This window comes from Colossoma macropomum, unplaced genomic scaffold (assembly GCF_904425465.1).
Source record: "Colossoma macropomum unplaced genomic scaffold, Colossoma_macropomum, whole genome shotgun sequence".
Classification (NCBI taxonomy): domain Eukaryota; kingdom Metazoa; phylum Chordata; class Actinopteri; order Characiformes; family Serrasalmidae; genus Colossoma; species Colossoma macropomum.
Genome location: NW_023494790.1, coordinates 20,423,490 through 20,440,596, shown reverse-complemented (window position 1 = coordinate 20,440,596; position 17,107 = coordinate 20,423,490). Strand labels below are relative to the sequence as shown.

Here is a 17,107-nt window from a genome sequence, read left to right as displayed (position 1 = left end):
AACCAACTGTCACATGAAACCAAGATTCTACAACCATTGTATCAGTGTTGATGCTCAGTTTTGGTCATAGCATTATTTAAAACTGTATGGACACTCTGTCTTGCCAGATGAGTATGAAACAGGCTTAAGTTAGAGGACATTTCTGTGGCCTGCAATGCTGCCCAAACTGTAAGCACATCATTACAATACAGCCACAAACAGCTGCCTGTGTGGTCAACCATATCAATGCAATGTAACCCATATTTCAGCTCAGTTAAATGGGCACTCCCGGCATAATAAAAAATGTAACTATTGCTACATCTGTTGTAAACATGCCTACTTGCATTCAACAGCAGTGCCACAATAATCCTGGGAGTGAGATTTTCCAGTTTACAGACTAGCAAAACCTCTTTCTCATGATGCATCTTGAAGGTGGAAGTAAATTTTGAAAGACTACAACTACTTTGGGGCAGATACTTTAGGGCAGGCCGTTGGCATTTTTCCCCCACCAGCTGGCTAATGTAGAAGTAGGCCAGATAGCTAACATTACTTCTAGGGAGCTGAACATTATTTCTATATTTATTAGCCTCAACATCAGCAAATTTCCCAAAAGTTGCATGACACAATGTATGATGGATACAAAGGATACAAACTTGTTTATTCTGTTAAACTAATAAGGCTGAAGAATGCATTGCTGTGCTATGGAATATTATAAAACATGACAAATAACAGATTAAATGTTTTTAGACTGCAATGCCCTTTTAACTAAAGCACATAAATAGACACAATCAGGAATCACAAAGTCCCAACAGTGACTGAAAAAGTTGGAGTTAGATTGTATAAGTGAAAATACAATAGAAGTAATAAATATTGGTTAAACTAAGAACGCATTATCACAACCCTCATTTCTGGCAAAACAAGGCATTGTCATTAGAAGCTTATCCTAAACACAAGCCATACTCACAAGGAGGTCCAGAGATTAAGACAAGATAATATAATCACAACAAGAAAACCGTCAACATTTAATAGTCGCTGTAAAGGACACCAAGTAAGAGCTTAGTAACAGTAAAGAAAGAAAGGCACTCATAATCCACATTAAAGGGCTTCTTCACAAGTCTGAAAATAAAAACACATTAAGATCCACTAAGAACTTGCATCAAACATGTGAACGCTGCAAAATTAATAAGGTCAGCCACACAATTTAATTTCTCCCGCTGTGCGTACACTACTAAAAGTAAACGATTCACCCAGCTGGAATGCCACCATGCATTAAATTAGCATTCAAACATGGCCTTAACAAAATGTGGGCATCAGCGGACAAACACATTCTGGACCAGAGATCAATGGTGTGAACGATGATTCTTTGATATCCTATTAGGATGCAGAGCTCCAATGAAGCGTTGTGGAGCTGTAAGTCAATAACACACATTAGCCTTGATTAGCATGGGTGCCAGTGATGCACTACTATCTGACTGTAGGCTTTTTGAAAGCGATCCCTGCACAGCTAAAGAAAACATTCAACCTGGGTACAGAATGTACAGTCAAATATGAGGACATTAGCAGATAGACACACTCCACTCCATCACTAGATTTGGCTCTATGATGTTCAGCCTTTGCATTAATGAACATTACAGAAAAACATCAATATGTTATAAATAGTAAAGGCATTAGCTTAATGATATTCATACAGCCCATCATTAACCTCAGTTGTTAAGAGAATGAGCAACCTACTGCATGTGGCCAAAGGTGAAAAGACATTAAGGTAGCATTTTATTATAAAAGCAAAATGTAAAGACGACAGTTTCACGTGAGTGGATTTCATTTTCATTCCCAAAATTAATCTCCAGCACTGCTCTGTGAAAAGCTGTAAAATGTATATGTTTTCAGGAGGCCGATTTTTATTGCCTTTTATTGTCATGCAGATTGGGCTAACAGCGTAAGGCTGAGAGATGTGTTTTGTTACAGGAGCTGAAGCGCACCAGGCTCTGGGAGATATTTTTATCCTAAAGGGGTTGCTTGGGTGAACACTGGAGCTTTCTAGCCTATGAAAGGGTGACTATCACTCATAGGATGTGAGACCTCTCTAATCTATCCAGCCTGGAACCATGGAAGGAGCTGACAAGAAGCGACAGGGAGAGAGAGAAAGAAAGAAGAGAGAAAGGGTGGGGGAGAGAAAGAATCATCACGTTGCCTCTGTGTTTTCATGTCTTGCACCTTTTAATACAGACCTGTGACCTGTCAGAGTCCCACATTGTTTCTCCCACTCTTCTGCTGTCCACTGCCTCTTTATATACCTCTATACTCCTCTACAGCTTTTTCCTCTTTTTCTAACTTCCCACCAGTTCACTGTTTCTCTGCTCATGTTGTTTAGCTGACTCTATAATCTTACTCTAAATCAGGGTTATGTGGAGTCTAAGGGCATGTCCACACTTGGCAGGTTTAGTTTTACTAAAACAAATCTTGGTGAGACTGCTCTGTTAGTGAAGCTCGGTAGAACAAGTGTGAGTGCACCAGATTACTGAACTGAAACTAAATCAGGAGGTCAGTATCAGTATATATATCCAATTCCAAACAAACTCTGGTGCAGTCAGTTTGAAATATGAACGCAAAACAAACCAAACATGTGTAAACTAACTGATACAGAGTAAACCATCGTCTCTTCTCTACATACCTTCTTTGGTACATGTAACAAATGAATTTATGACTTCTGTTATCACACATGAATGTTTTGGTCATCTCTTTATGAGCTATGAGTCAGTAATTATAGAACAGATTATACGAGGCTGAGGCATGTTCAAGCCATTATAAAATACTTGATATACAAATATTACCATAACATTATGACGTATACCCCCTCTGGGGAGACTGACTTGGACTCTTCCAGCCTCCGCCTATTTTCCCCCTCTCCCACACACCTGCAACTTATGTTGATCTCATTAAGACTGCTTTATATATTCCTTTGTTTCCACTGTGTGTTTGTGAAGGCTCTGTGTTTGTCACTTGAGTTCTGAGCCTGTTTATAGTGTTTGGTTTTCCCTGGTTTGACCCCTGCTGCTTTCTTTGTTTTGTCTGATTATGGATCTGCATCTAAGCGCGTTGAAGTGACATTGCATGAAAGCCAGTCCACTGTTAAACTTCAATACTATTATATACCAACACCAGCTACTCAAAACTGCCAAAACCTCTAAACTACATGTTTGACAAAGCTGTGGGATATTTTAATAAGGATGCCAGTTTTATAATATCATTTCAGTGCATAGCAGTGTTTGCTTGTATGTAGCAATAGTCATATTTCAACTCCTTAATGACCTCATTATTCAGAAGATCCAGCAATGTTTAGAGGAAAAATGTCCGTGTGGCAAAATGTATCGGCTTTATATTTTAGTTTACTACAGGAAGCAACAGTGGCAATTTTTTAAAGTGACATTTATTTCTGTCACAGAGAATGCAGAACACAACGAGCTTACACCCAGAGTTCTTATATGAATAAAATGCTGACTAAAGAATGATGCACAATTTCAGAGGTCTGTTTGTAAAAGAAACACTATAACTGTTTGTTTATTAACTATTTTAACATCTCAATTAGTGCAGAGAGGGCAGAATGAAAAGGTGGTGTGGTAGAATATTGGTATCAGATTGAGAGAGGGAGGTGGATTCAGCTGTAGTTAAACAGGAACATGCTGAAGTCCATCCTTTGAAAGATCTTGCTTTTAAAGGTATTAAGCCAGTTCTGTTCATGATTGGTAGTCATTCAGCTAAATGTGGTGAAATGATTTTTTTGCTCTGGACAGGATTGTACTGCATTTTTGAACGATTTCTGCAAATCCTTTTTCTTTAACACTTTAGCACACAAACAGTTTCACTTTACCTGGAAAAAAACAGGAGCCTTGACAACTCACAAAAACACAAACAACATGACTGTGTAGCTTTTATGAGGGTCCCCTGGAGCATTTACCAAAAAGTGTCCAACTTTTGCTGAGTAAATGAAACAAGTGGCAGTACTGCTTGGGGGATTGCGGACTGAAGCAGACGATGAGAGAAAAAAAAAATGTTGAAAATTTCTGAACCCCATGCAAATGCAATTTCTTCATGAAGCTAATTAACAGAAGACACACATGAAGAAAACTTCAACCAGTAACAGTGAGGAACAGTGTGAATTAAGTAAAAATTACAAACAAAAATAAAAAGCTGCAGGGTTTTTCCCATGTGCCTTATTAAGATGTATTCCAAATGTATTGTGAATACATGTGTTATGCAGTACATCACTGAATACATTTAGGACAGTATATTCAGTACTCAGCCATCACTACTGTTTCAAAGTATTCTGCTCAGCTCTGTTTTTAAAAATATAGCTACATAAATAACAGCTACATTATGGAAATAATCAGTGGACATTTTAGTCTATTCAATTCAACTCAATAAAAAGTGCATTTAGGGTTAAGAACACAACACACATCACAGTAAACTACACTATAGTTTCACTAAAAAAATCAAATGGTTCACCACTATGATGTATGCTTGTAAAAGAAACCCTACAATTTGGTTCTACTTCCCACTTTCTGGTAAGCTGGCAAGCAACTCAACAGCCAATACAACCTAAGTTAGCAAGGCTAAAGAAAATCATCGACTCAAACTACAACAAAAAACAAATAAAACAAACAAAAAAATCTCCAAACATAGGTTATAAAACTGTGCTCTGTTATTAGATGTACAGAACAATAGTATTTTATTAGGATGACTGGCAAGGGGAGGACGTCCTCTATAAAATGTCATTTTTGTGATGTCTGCTCTAAATAGTTTCCTCCTTGCATCCTGCAGACTCGTTAAGTGCCTGTCATTCACTTGTTCTCTCTCTATCCTCCTTTTGTTTACCTTTCCTAAGTCGCCCTCTCTCTGATGTGTCACTCTTTATCCTCCACCTCAAGCTTTTTTTATGCTTTCTGTTTATCGAGTTATTAGAATTCAGGTGCGGCCCTCGTGCCTCCCCAGCTGATGACCCATTGTGTATATGCCCCAGTCTAAATGCAGGATATGAATATGTATAACCTTCATGCCTCACTGTTCAGGGACAATAACAGAGCTGATCTTCTCTCTCTACACACACACACACACACACCTCTTTCTGTAATCCTAGCACTGTTGTGTTTGCTCAACAGGAAGGTTTATTTATGTTGGGCATTGGGCATTCATGTCAAAATCTGCCCTCTCTTTGCGAGTGCACTGTTGTTTTCCATAACAGCTCTAATTACACGTCTTGTGGATTTAATGGCATTTAACAGTTTACCAGGTGCAAAGGCAGCAGAGGAAGACAGGGCAAAAGAAAGGTTTGGAGTTTCCTGTCAGCATTGAAGAAAGACAGTAATAAAAAATAATAGCGCTACAGCATTTCGTGGTTGTGCAAAGGTGAACTTTAATAAGTTCATGACCTTAAAATGCTTTCCTTGGTGCTCCTGACATACAGATCCAATAGATCACATTTCACATTTTCTACTTGTGCAATAATTGTCTATCCAGGGTTAAATGCCTTGGAACCCATGACTATACTGGACATTGATCATTGCCAGCTTGTAGTGGAAGAGCCACAGCTTGAGGGATTAAAGGTTAAGTTTTTTGTTAGAGTGGTGGAGCCTAATTCAATAACTTATAATTAGAGTGATGCTTACTGGCTAAGAGGTTAGAGGTTTAGAGCAATTAGAGGTCAGCATGGTCAGAGATACAAATACTGCTAAACTGAATGTCACAGTTTACAGGTTAAAATCAAGGAACAGGCAATGATTTTATGGGTAGCTTTAATATCTGCAAGTTTTTGAACAAAAATCCTCTTTGCATACAGTACAGTGCAGTGGTCAAGAATGCAATAAGCAAAAGACAAATCAATGGATAAAAGGGCTTAAGTGATTAAATTCTTCAGGACGAGTTCTAGTGAAACAACTGAGGGAAGAATGCAGTTTACTTGGAGGCCAAGAATTCAGAGTTCAAATGGAATGTTTGAAAAATTATTCAGCCAGTCTAATACCGAAAACACAGGCTTAGCATTTAACTAGTTAGAATTAGCAAGTCTAGAACACAGTTAGCATTTAACCAATTAGCATTTTACCAGTCTAAAGCACAGTTAGTGTTCAACTAGTAAGAATTTAACAAGTCTAAAGCACAGGTAGCATTTAACCATTTAGCATTTTACCAGTCTAGAGTACAGTTAGCATTTAACTAGTTAGAATTTAACAAGACTAGAGCAGTTAGCATTTACTTAGAATTTAACTAATCTATAGCACAGTTAGCATTTAACTAGTTAGAACTGAACAAGTCTAGAGCACCGTTAGCATTCACTTAGTTAGAATTTAACCAGTCTAGAGAACAGTTAGCATTTAACCAATCAGAATTTTATCATTCTAGAGCACAGTTAGAATTAAACCAATAAGCATTCAGCCAATAAGCATTCATGGCTAGCATTTAACCAATTAACACTGAATCAGGCTACAGCACAGCTGATGTTTAACCAATTAGCATTTAATCAGACTTCAGCACAATTAGCATTTAAACATTTAGAAGCCTAGAGCACAGTCAGTATCCCTGCTGAAAAATGCATTCTATGCTGATCTTTGCTGGTTTATGCTGGTCTAGTGCTGGTTTAGCTGCATACCAGCATCCAAAACACAACATATTGCTGCTGTCGGAAGAAAACCTCGTATCTCCATTTTTGTCATTTTTCAGTTTTTGACATAATTTGAAAATACCTGTTGCCTTTTACATTGTGTAAATTTCATGATGAATGGACCAAAAGAAAGGGCCCAAAATGACTTGGCAAAAGGTCTGGTTCTATTGACTTACATTAAAAGTAAAGTAGGTTTTTCCTTTTCCCGTAAAGTTACGATTTTGGGGATACAAGGTTTTCTTCCAACAACACCGATATGCTGGTTTTACTGGTGATCTGCCTTATAGCTTCCATTGCTGCTGACCAGTATACCAGCATCCAAAACACAACATAATGTTTTTGCTGCTGACCAGTGATGCTGGTCTGCGCTGATTTTTCTAGGAGAGAAAACCCAGCATAGACCAGCATTAATTAGAATTAGAACTGAACCAGTCTACAGCAAAGTTAGTATTGAGCCAATTAGCATTTAACCAGTCCAGAGCGCAGTTAGCATTTAACCGATTAGAAATAGAGCATAGTTAGCATTTAAACAATTCCCCTTTAACCAGTCTATGGCGTCTACTTAGTATTTAAAGAATTTTTTTAAAGAAACTTTACAAATCTAGAACATAGTTAAGTTTTTAACCAAACAGCTCTTAACAAATCTAGAGCACAGTTAGCACTTTATTAATTAGCATTCAACCAGTCAAGGGCACAGTTAGTATTTAATCAATCAGTATTCAACCAGGTTAGAGCAAAGTTATGTAACCTGCTAGTTTTTAACTGGTGCGGAGTGTAAAGGTGGTGCTGTATCAGGTGTGGTGGGGAACTTACCCAGCAGTATGAGCACACACAGCAGAATGGCGATGAGCGCTCCGGTGCTGAGGCCGGCAGAGGACAGGAAGGCCTCGCTTTGGCAGATCTTCAGCCTAGTGCCGCGCTGACACGGACACACTCGCAGTGTTAGAGTGCTCGTGCTGCTTAAGAGCGGCTCACCTCCATCCCACACAACCACCGGCAACTCATATAACTCCTGAGACAACCTGTGGAAGCGCCGCCGCCGCGCTATAATGCTGGCCGTGCTGTCTGAGAGAGAGATGGATAGATTGAGAGAGAGAGAGAGAAGCAAAAGGAAGCAAAAGGAAGCAAGAAAGACAGAGGGAAGTCGGTTTGGAGAAAGAAGGACAGCGATATGAGAAAATAAATGACAGGATGAGGTCAGGAGTGAAAGAGAAAGAGAAGCCATATTAAAGGATTGCAGAAAGCAATGAGGAGTGATAGTGATTTGAGGAAAAAATGACAGGATGAGGTAAAAGAGAGGAAGAAAAAAGAAGCAAATGAGCAAAAAAAGACAGAGAGGCACACAGACAATTGCCAGAAAAGAAAGCAATGGGGACAGGAGAAGGATTTTTTGGGGACAGGGGTGAAAGAGTAATGAGCAGGACATAAAGACAGAGGACAATGGAAATAGAAAAGTGTGAAAGAGAGGAAAATGTGTGTGTGTGTGTGTGTGTGTGCAAGAGAAAAGCAGAGTAAAGAAATATGGTGGTAAGGTCGAGACATGAGAAGAAAAGAGAGGGAGAAGGAGAGGGAGATAGAAAAAGAGAAAAAAAGAGATCATTAGATTAAATTAGTCTGGTTTGAGCGCAGGCCAGTCTCATTCAGGCTGTCTGGCTGTGCTGTGCACTTTCAGCAGCGCTTACGAGCCCATTCCCACAGATGGGCTTTTAATGGGGGAATTAAGGTGAGGCACTGGCACTTAGAGCACACAGCAGATGAGTCCTATCTAATACCTCCAACCTGCAGCACTGAAAGCAAACCACTTAACCAGAGCATCAACCTAACGAGCTTCTCTCTCTCTCTCTCTTTCCCCCTCTCTCTCTCCCATTCCAACCATATCTGGCATCTCTCTCAAAATTTCAGTTAACCTGTATGAGAGGTGGTGAGAGAAAGACTAGGCACTGAGAATGAGTGGATAGATATTTAAAAATGAATGTAATGGTGTGAGACAGATTTTGGTGATGAGAAGTAATGAACTGATCAATCAGACTGGAAAATGCAGATGCTACAGGTGGTGACTGAGCCAAATGACCAGAGATGAAGAACTTTTGAAAAGTTTTGATAACTATGATCTAGTCTTTAACGTAAGAGCACTTTCACATTTGAGTCAGTTCTGCACTCGCTTAGAAGGAGGAGGTCTTCACTGCAATTTTGTTTACACACATTTCTTCTTAACTGTGCATATATATGACGCATAGATTGATTACATCATTTACCAACACTCCATCCATGATGAGCAGTGATTTAATACAGGGTCTGATGCAGGAACACCTGCATTTTCTTTTACTCGGAGAAGATTTTTAGACTAAATTCCATTTTGCTGAATGATCTCAGGACTCTTCTGCCTTTAGTAAAACATGCAGCTAATTGGGCTATTATGTATTTACAGAAGGAAAAAAAAGAAAGATTATGGTAATACAGTCACACTGCATTATGCATCCACAGGAAATAGAAACAATTGTTATTTGGACTACCTTGAATATACAAAGAAGAAGAAAGATTTAAAACATAAAATAATATCATAAGGTGAGCCAATCACATTTGAGCAGCTTTTAGACTGGGTAGCCATCAATACAGTTCAGACTGTCCTGACAATCATTTTCAGGTGGACTAGAGATTTCACAGTGGACTATGCGAACAAAACCGTCAATGAAATGGCTTTGGGTCCAGAAAAAAACCCAATTGTAAAAATGTACTTAAAAAGATTTTTTTTTCCCTCAGTTATTTTGGAGCATTTCTACGGAGCCCTGCTGGTGACATCATATATATATATATATATATATATAAAATCACGCATGGCCATGACTCAGAAAGGTGTGGGAATGAGATAATTAAGTTGTGGCCACGACTCAGTAAGGCGTGGGAATAACATAATTAAGCCTTGACCACAGCTTAATAAGGCATGATCTTGTTCCCACACCTTACTAAGTCATGGCCACGCATTAGGATCTTGTTCCCACGTGTTAATACAGCATGGCCTGCATTATTTTTACTGGATGGCTTCAGAGGGCTCTGCACATTTCTGTTGCTCCATTAATTGTGAAATGTTAACATCTTATAAACAGCCACAGGCAAAAAAAAAAATTAAACCAAAAAAAATTCACTTTTTGCAGCAGCCACATATTGTAAGCATAAAAGTTTTTAATGACCACGATGATATACTGAGTTTGATATGAGAAAATGGTAGGTTAGAAGTTCAATATGAGTGTAAGGTAAGATTATGACTACAAGAATCATGTTAGGAATTCATGAGGGGGCTGGCAGTCAGAAAGCTAATTACAAATTATGACAGTACTTGGAGAAGGATGTAAAGGTAGACTTTGTTAAATTCTCTGGAGCATCCAGATGAGTCTTTTTATCTGGAATCACCACTGACAGTGTAATTTAGGCCAGTATTAGTCTAAATTTATGCCCAGCACATACAGTGTTTCTAAGGCATTTGATGTCAATATTATAAATGTTCTCTCAGAAATGTTGCTATGTTTACATGCGCAGCACTGGTCTCGACACAGATCTCTGAGGATGTGCCGTCATTTTGCAGCTCATCATTAACATCCAGATAAGCCTTGAGTCTAAGGAATTTTGTCTATTGGGAAAAACGAATGACGTTTTCATTGCATGCTTCTTTTCATTGTTGTCTATGGAGCAATGTGCATTGTGACTGAATACCGCTCCTCCTGGCTGTGCAATTGTTCAGTTTTGGGGTTCTAGTGCAAATGTTCTTTTTATCTATTTTCTTTTCTCAGTAACAGCTTCTCGACAGCTACACATCATTCCAGACCCAGAACATTGAGTTGTCTTCACACTGTGGTAGGATGGACAGAAACACCAGTGGATTTTTTTCAGACCTGAAGCAAGAGTGCAGCTTGATTTTCTCCTCTCTCTCAAAAATGAAAGTGCTGTTTATCTCATGGTGACCTACCAAGTCTTGCACAGTTGTTATAAGTCCCATTTTCTCTATAGCTTTTAATATTTTTTTTGAAAAATCCTGTTTTATACAAAATGACACCTCAGAGGTATATTTTAATTCCAAAATCCACCGATTTTCTGCACATTTGCAGCAAGGCTGTCCCAGCAGGGATGCGAAGCCATAAACTCATGGTTAGAAAATGAATGTTGGAATTTGTTCCTTTAAAGGATCTGGAACAGGGCTTGGTATTGCATTTATATAAGTATGAAGGTAGTAAATCTGCAGTACCTCAAGCACTGTTGTGACAGTAACAGACATTTACATGTGGTCTAAATATTGCATAGCACTACTCAGTTCTGTGTTGAACCTTCATGGATCAAAAGGTTTGTGTGGACTAAGTGAGCATGCAGATATTAATGCATATGGAGAGATGACGAAGACCCCTGCTGAGGTGCAGTGAGTGCAAATCCATAGGCGTAACATCCCCTGTATGATGTGCTGCCTGCTCTCATACTCATGAACATCACATTTTCATGTTTCTTTCCTTAGGTATGTATTTCACCAGGGAAACGTGGATGTGCATGCATGCAGCAAATTTGCTTTTTAATGTCCTTTCCATGCTTGCTGTGTTTGTATGCGTGTCTGTATGTGATTGCATGTGTGTATATGTGTATGCATGCGTGTTTCTGTAAACTGTACACCTACGCAGATGGTGGAGCGCCTCGAGCAAGTGGGAAGGTGTGTCTCGTATTTATGAGAAGTGTTTTCTTCAGTACACTATCAAACAATTGCACAGAGCAAGACACCTCCCACTCCACTCTCCAAACCAAATCCCATGAATAATTATAATGACAGACAGCTGAGGACACAACACGGCTTATTAACTTACACTCAGGAGAGAGAGAGGGAATCAGAGAAAGAGAGAGAAAAAGAGAGAGGGAGAAGACAAGCTAAGAATCTAAAGCACGAGTGAACTCCAGTCGGCTGAGCTGGGAGATCATGTGATGATAGCATAGCTGCCGTTCATATTCATGATCACACACTTTCCAATTGAACCTGGATGTTAGTGAATGCAGGTGCACGGCTAAATCTCCTCTTATCCATTCAAGGGGGTCATTTTCTATAGGTCAGCAGTGTGCGAATGCAAATGACTGGTACCCTGCATTACATGATAATTAATGCTTCAGCACAAACCAATGCTTTTACTCACCAAACAACCAATTTTCAGTGTTTTCTTACACAAAAGGCAGTTATAGTTAAGACCATAGTTAATAGAATGGTCTTTTTGACCATTTGAATTTTACTTTTTCTGTTAGAGAAGCATTGGATTACAAATTAATTACTTTCACATGTGAATACAAAGAACAATTAGACATAAAAGCAACCATCTTTAACATTATACTCTCTCCTTGTTGCTGCCTCAATATTTGTCAACATATAGATATATATCTAGGAAAAAATGAGCCCACGTAGATGAAATACAGTCTAATGTCTACTGAATAACGGCTACAAAAATAGCGTCTGACTCACTGGAACAGAGGGAAAAAAGATTTGGCTTGCATATACACAACACAGTGTAATGGCAAAATGACCACTGTTGCCTTACAAAGCAGAAATACTCAGAATTGTATTGTACTTTGTGATGTTGATCTAATGTCAGACTAAAATATGCACTAGTTTAGTAAAAGCCAGTACAGGGAAGAGTAGACATTGGGGTTTCATTTCATCAAATTTATTACCTCTCAAAAATTCAAAATGCGCATATCTAGTGTTCATAACATTACATGAATTGTGATGTTAGAGGTAGGTGAATTGCAGATTTTGACAAATAGGGTAGATGAGACAAATGGATACTAGTCTGCAAGTTATTCATTCATTAAGGTCTGCAGAAGCATAAAGACTGCACCAGTAAATATTCCATAAGGAATATTATAATAAGGTAAGTCCTGCTACATATCCCAGTGTAGTCAGAAGCACACACACATTTTCTAAACCGCTTATCCTTCTGGGCCGCAGGAGCGTACTGGAGCCTATCCCAGCGGTCACTGGGTGGAAGGCAGGATACACCCTGGAGAGGTCACCAGTCCATCACAGGGCAGACAGACATATACATCCACATACACACACACACACACACACACACACACACACACACACACACACACACACACACACACACACACACTCTCACACCTAGGGGCAATGTAGCGTGTCCAGTTGGCCTAACTGCATGTCTTTGGACTGTGAGTGGAAACTGACACAGACACAGGGAGAACATGCAAAACTCCACACAGAAAGGACCCTGGTTGCCAAGCCAGGGAACCGAACCCAGGCCCTTCTTGCTAGTCAGGCAACATTTTACAGTCAGTAACTTAGTAAGTCAGTAAGTAAGTGAGTAGTGTAACGGTCTGCTTTGCTGTTGCAAGAAAATTAAGAGAAATAAAGAGAAAAAGAGAGAGGTAAAAATAACCTGTATGGCCAAAATTATGTGGACACCCTATCTTTACACCCATATGCTTGTTGGACAGTTCATTTTACAGTCATAGGCATTTATATGCAGTTGGCCCCCTCTGCAGCTACAACAGCCTCCACTCCTCTGGGAAGGCTTCCTTCAATGTTTTGATGTGTATCTGTGGGAAATTGTACCCATTCAGTCAAGAGACACTAATGTTGCATGAGAAGGCTTGGCTAGCAGTCATTCCAATTCATTCCAAAGATGTCCATCGGGGTTGAGGTCTGAGCTCTGTGTAGGCCACTAGAGTTCCTCCACACCAAACTCATCAAACCAGATTAGTTTTTTTTTACCATGACCTCACTTTGTGCACAGAGGCACAGTCATGCTAGAACAGTCTTCCCCAGACTGCTGCCACAAAGTTAGAAACATATACTTACCTAAAATGTCTTTGTATGGAGTAGCATTAATAGTGTCCTTCATCAGAACCAAGGGTTGAGCTTAAAGCCTGAAAAGCAGCCCCTCCTCCACCAAACTTTACTGTTGGCACTATGCATTCAAAACCCAGATTTATCCATAAGACTGCTGGATAGTGTAGCATGATTCATTACCAAAGTTCTTGTGCTAATGTTGCTTCTAGGGATAGGTCGGAATATTAGAGGACAGATATTTTTTTCATGGTACTCTGTTTAGCATGGCCTCTCTCTGTGAGTTTGTGTGTGGTCTACTACTTTCTGGCTGAGCTGTTGTTGCTTGTGGATGCTTCCTTTTCACAATAGTTGCACTTAAAGATGACCAGGCCAGATCTAGCAGGGCAGGAATTTCACAAACTGACTTGTGACAAAGGTAACATCCTATGACAGTGCTACATTTAAAGTCACCAAGAGCCGTTCTACTATCAATGTTTATCTATGGAGATTGCATGACTGTGTCCTTGATTTTATACACCTGTTAGAAATGATATTATTAAAAAAACATAATCTGATTATTTTCCGTTGCTTTTGGATTTCTTGTCTTTTTAAATCACAAAACTAAAAACAACAATAAAAACAACAACAAAAAAACATTTCAGCACAGACAACTTTAAGCAACACAAGGTAAACAGAAAAAACTGCAGTGTTGAAACACATACAGGTGGTATATAATTGTAAACACTTTATGTGTGCTATGTGTACATCCATTTGAAAATGTCATTGAATATTTTGGTGGAGTTAATCAGGTAAGTAAGGTATGTGTAGTTTGGGAAAAAAAGGAAATATTGGAATATTGTGGCCCCTCAGCTTTGCATTTCTACTTTGTCCTCTGGTGCAACTTTCCATCCTGTGGTTCAGACACGTCAGTTTGACATTGCCTGATATTAGTCTATCAGATAAAACTACACACTGCTATTCTCAGTCTGGTTCATTTTCTGTGAGTTTTTCACAGAAATAGAAATTTAGCTTTACTTCAGTTATGAGAACATTCAGTTACAAGTTGACATAGTAAACGAGTTGTTTATATCATTCACCACAGCACTTGACGGGATAATTACAAAATAAAAAAAAAAATCTCATGACAGTATTTGCATCTAGCAGAAGATTTAGCCTAGAGAGACAAACACAGGCAAGAAAATCACTCTGAGTGATCCCCATTTTTCTGCAACTGTAACATCATGTAATTAAGCTAACATTAGCATAGTGGCAAATTCCTCTTTGTCATTTCCAACCTTCCAAGTTTTCTCTTGTTTAGTGCACAAAGTGCACTACAATTTCTCATTATACTGAACTTATCCTCCCTCGTCACAGTTGATACAAAAAAAACATATCCAAGGCCTGGATAGGTCAGTTTCAATGTTTATCTTCTGCATTATGACCAAACAGTTGTGACTTAACAGTTAAATGATTTTTATCAGATCAAGTGAACTTTATGGAACTTCCTTTCATTGGTTTTGCAGGCAGAGATTTCACACTAAGAAATCTGTGAGAGTAAATATAGCAGCTGATGCATTTTCATTATGTTTGCTGTTTGCATTCCAACTGCTTGTTTTATACTTTTCAAGGGAATTGAGTTTTGAATTAACAACTGAAGTAAATTGTGGGCTAAATCATGCCTACAAATACAAATTCACAGACACACACTTTATGGGATTATGGACACAGTGAAGGACTGGATGGAAAAAGTCATTCTGGAATCAAGTCTGGTCACATAGTAATACTGCATACCTATGAGAATATCCTCAGAGTGTGGATCGTTAAGCAACAGCATGAGTCGCTGACTGCCAAATGGCTTTATTTATTTATTTCTCTCTTCATCAGTCTTTCTGTCTCTCTCCCATTCTCAACATACCCTCCCTCCAGGGTAGCTTGGTGGAGTGTTATAGGTAAATGCAGAAAGTTCTGCAACATGACTAGAAGCACTCACTCCCCATGGTACCGGCTAATAGAATGCTGTGTTCTATCATTGATGAACCACTCTTCAGCTGTCTTTTTCTTTGCCTTCTCATCAGGGTTCCTACATGGAGCTCAGCATGCTTGTGCATGTACATACACAGAAGCATCCTCTCCTGAGTCTAAAACAGCGAGTCCCTTTAAGTGGATGCTATGGAAAATATGATGGCATGCTTTGTCTCTTTTGTCCCTCAAAGTATGGAGGCCTGGTATAAATTGTGAATAATTTCTGAAGAAAAGGCACTGCATCTTCGAGAAGAGAAACAAGCTTAAAAGGAAACACTAATGGGAATTCACAAAGCATCTTAGTTTAAGAGAGCTGTTTTTGGATCCAGTCTCTTGTGACTAGCGGCAGTGTAAACTCTGTTAAACTCTGTTAAAAGTGAATTCCACCAATTTTTCAGAAGTTCTGCATAATTAAATGGTTAAGATGTAAACAAAGTCATTCAGAGTGTTTTGAAGTTAAATGTGCCAGTCTCTAGAAACTTACCAAGTCAGAATTGTTCACAGTTGTGGTGATAGGTACCAGACGTCTGAAGAGTTTAATGCCTCTAAAAGCTACATCACAGAAAGTGGTTTTACATGAAAAGGTTATGAATATGCTGCTTGATACCTGAGACATTGTTCAAGATAGTTCTGAAGGTTTTGGCTTACAATATATTTTTAAAATCCATTCATGAAAGAGATGTATATGCAGAGTGTTCTAAGGCAAAACTTTTTTTTTCAGATTTACCACTATTTACCCTTATGAACATTACATATAATAACTCAGGAGACATGGGTAGGTTCACTGGTCATTTTGGATGAGAAATAATATATTTGCATTGTGGACATTGTGAACCATGGATCCAAACATTTTCTACAATGCACCACTTCACATCAAACTGCTCTGAATGACTTTGTTTACACATCATACAACTGAATTATACAAATTTTTGAAAAATAATGGAATTTTCCTTTAAAGCCTTTACACATCGAAACATAAGATGAATAAACAACATGAAGATGTGAAATATTCTGAAACCATTTTTCCTATATTAAAACCATACATATTTTTTGTTATTTTCGCTGTGTTACTTGTACCACAAAAAAGAAAAAAGATTGTCTTCAAATGCAAAAAGATATACTTTGTTCCTCAAAAGCAAACAAACAAAGTTTGTTTTCCATTGGGAGGCTGTATTTTGGAAAAAAAAAAAAAGCCTCACCACCTCACTCAGGAGCTGAAACTGTATGAGTACTTTCACATATAGCTCTGATGCCCATAGCCCAGTTTGACCTGCTTTTGTAGATGCCACACGTGATGTTTGAATCCATTTACTGATGTCTGAATAAATCACACAAATAAAGCTTGCTTGATGTGTAAAGGCCTAAAATCTGAGAAAATAACAAATAACTCATAAAAATCTTTAAAAACTAACCCTAACTGTTTTTGGCTATGACATACATTTACGAAAAACCTTTAATTGGTATAGAACCTTTACATTATGTGGAAGTTCTTTAAACTTGAAAAAGATATACCTCATTTACAAACATACTTCTTTAAAGAATCAACCATTTAATGGGTGCTTAGGGAACCAAAATGGTTCTTTTATGGCATTGCTGCTAAGAACCCTTCCTGGAAACTTTAATTTAAAGAACATACTGGACAT

General features: G+C 38.5%; 1 protein-coding gene across 1 annotated transcript in view; it reads right to left on the bottom strand.

Moving 5' to 3' along the window:
- LOC118809307 (cadherin-18) overlaps positions 1 to 17,107 on the bottom strand; it is a 135,073-nt gene that overhangs the window by 1,120 nt on the left and 116,846 nt on the right. Inside the window, exon 11 of the mRNA XM_036572470.1 lies at positions 7,445 to 7,696. Within this exon, the coding sequence (XP_036428363.1) occupies positions 7,445 to 7,696 (252 nt within the window). The remainder of the gene's footprint in view (positions 1 to 7,444; positions 7,697 to 17,107) is intronic.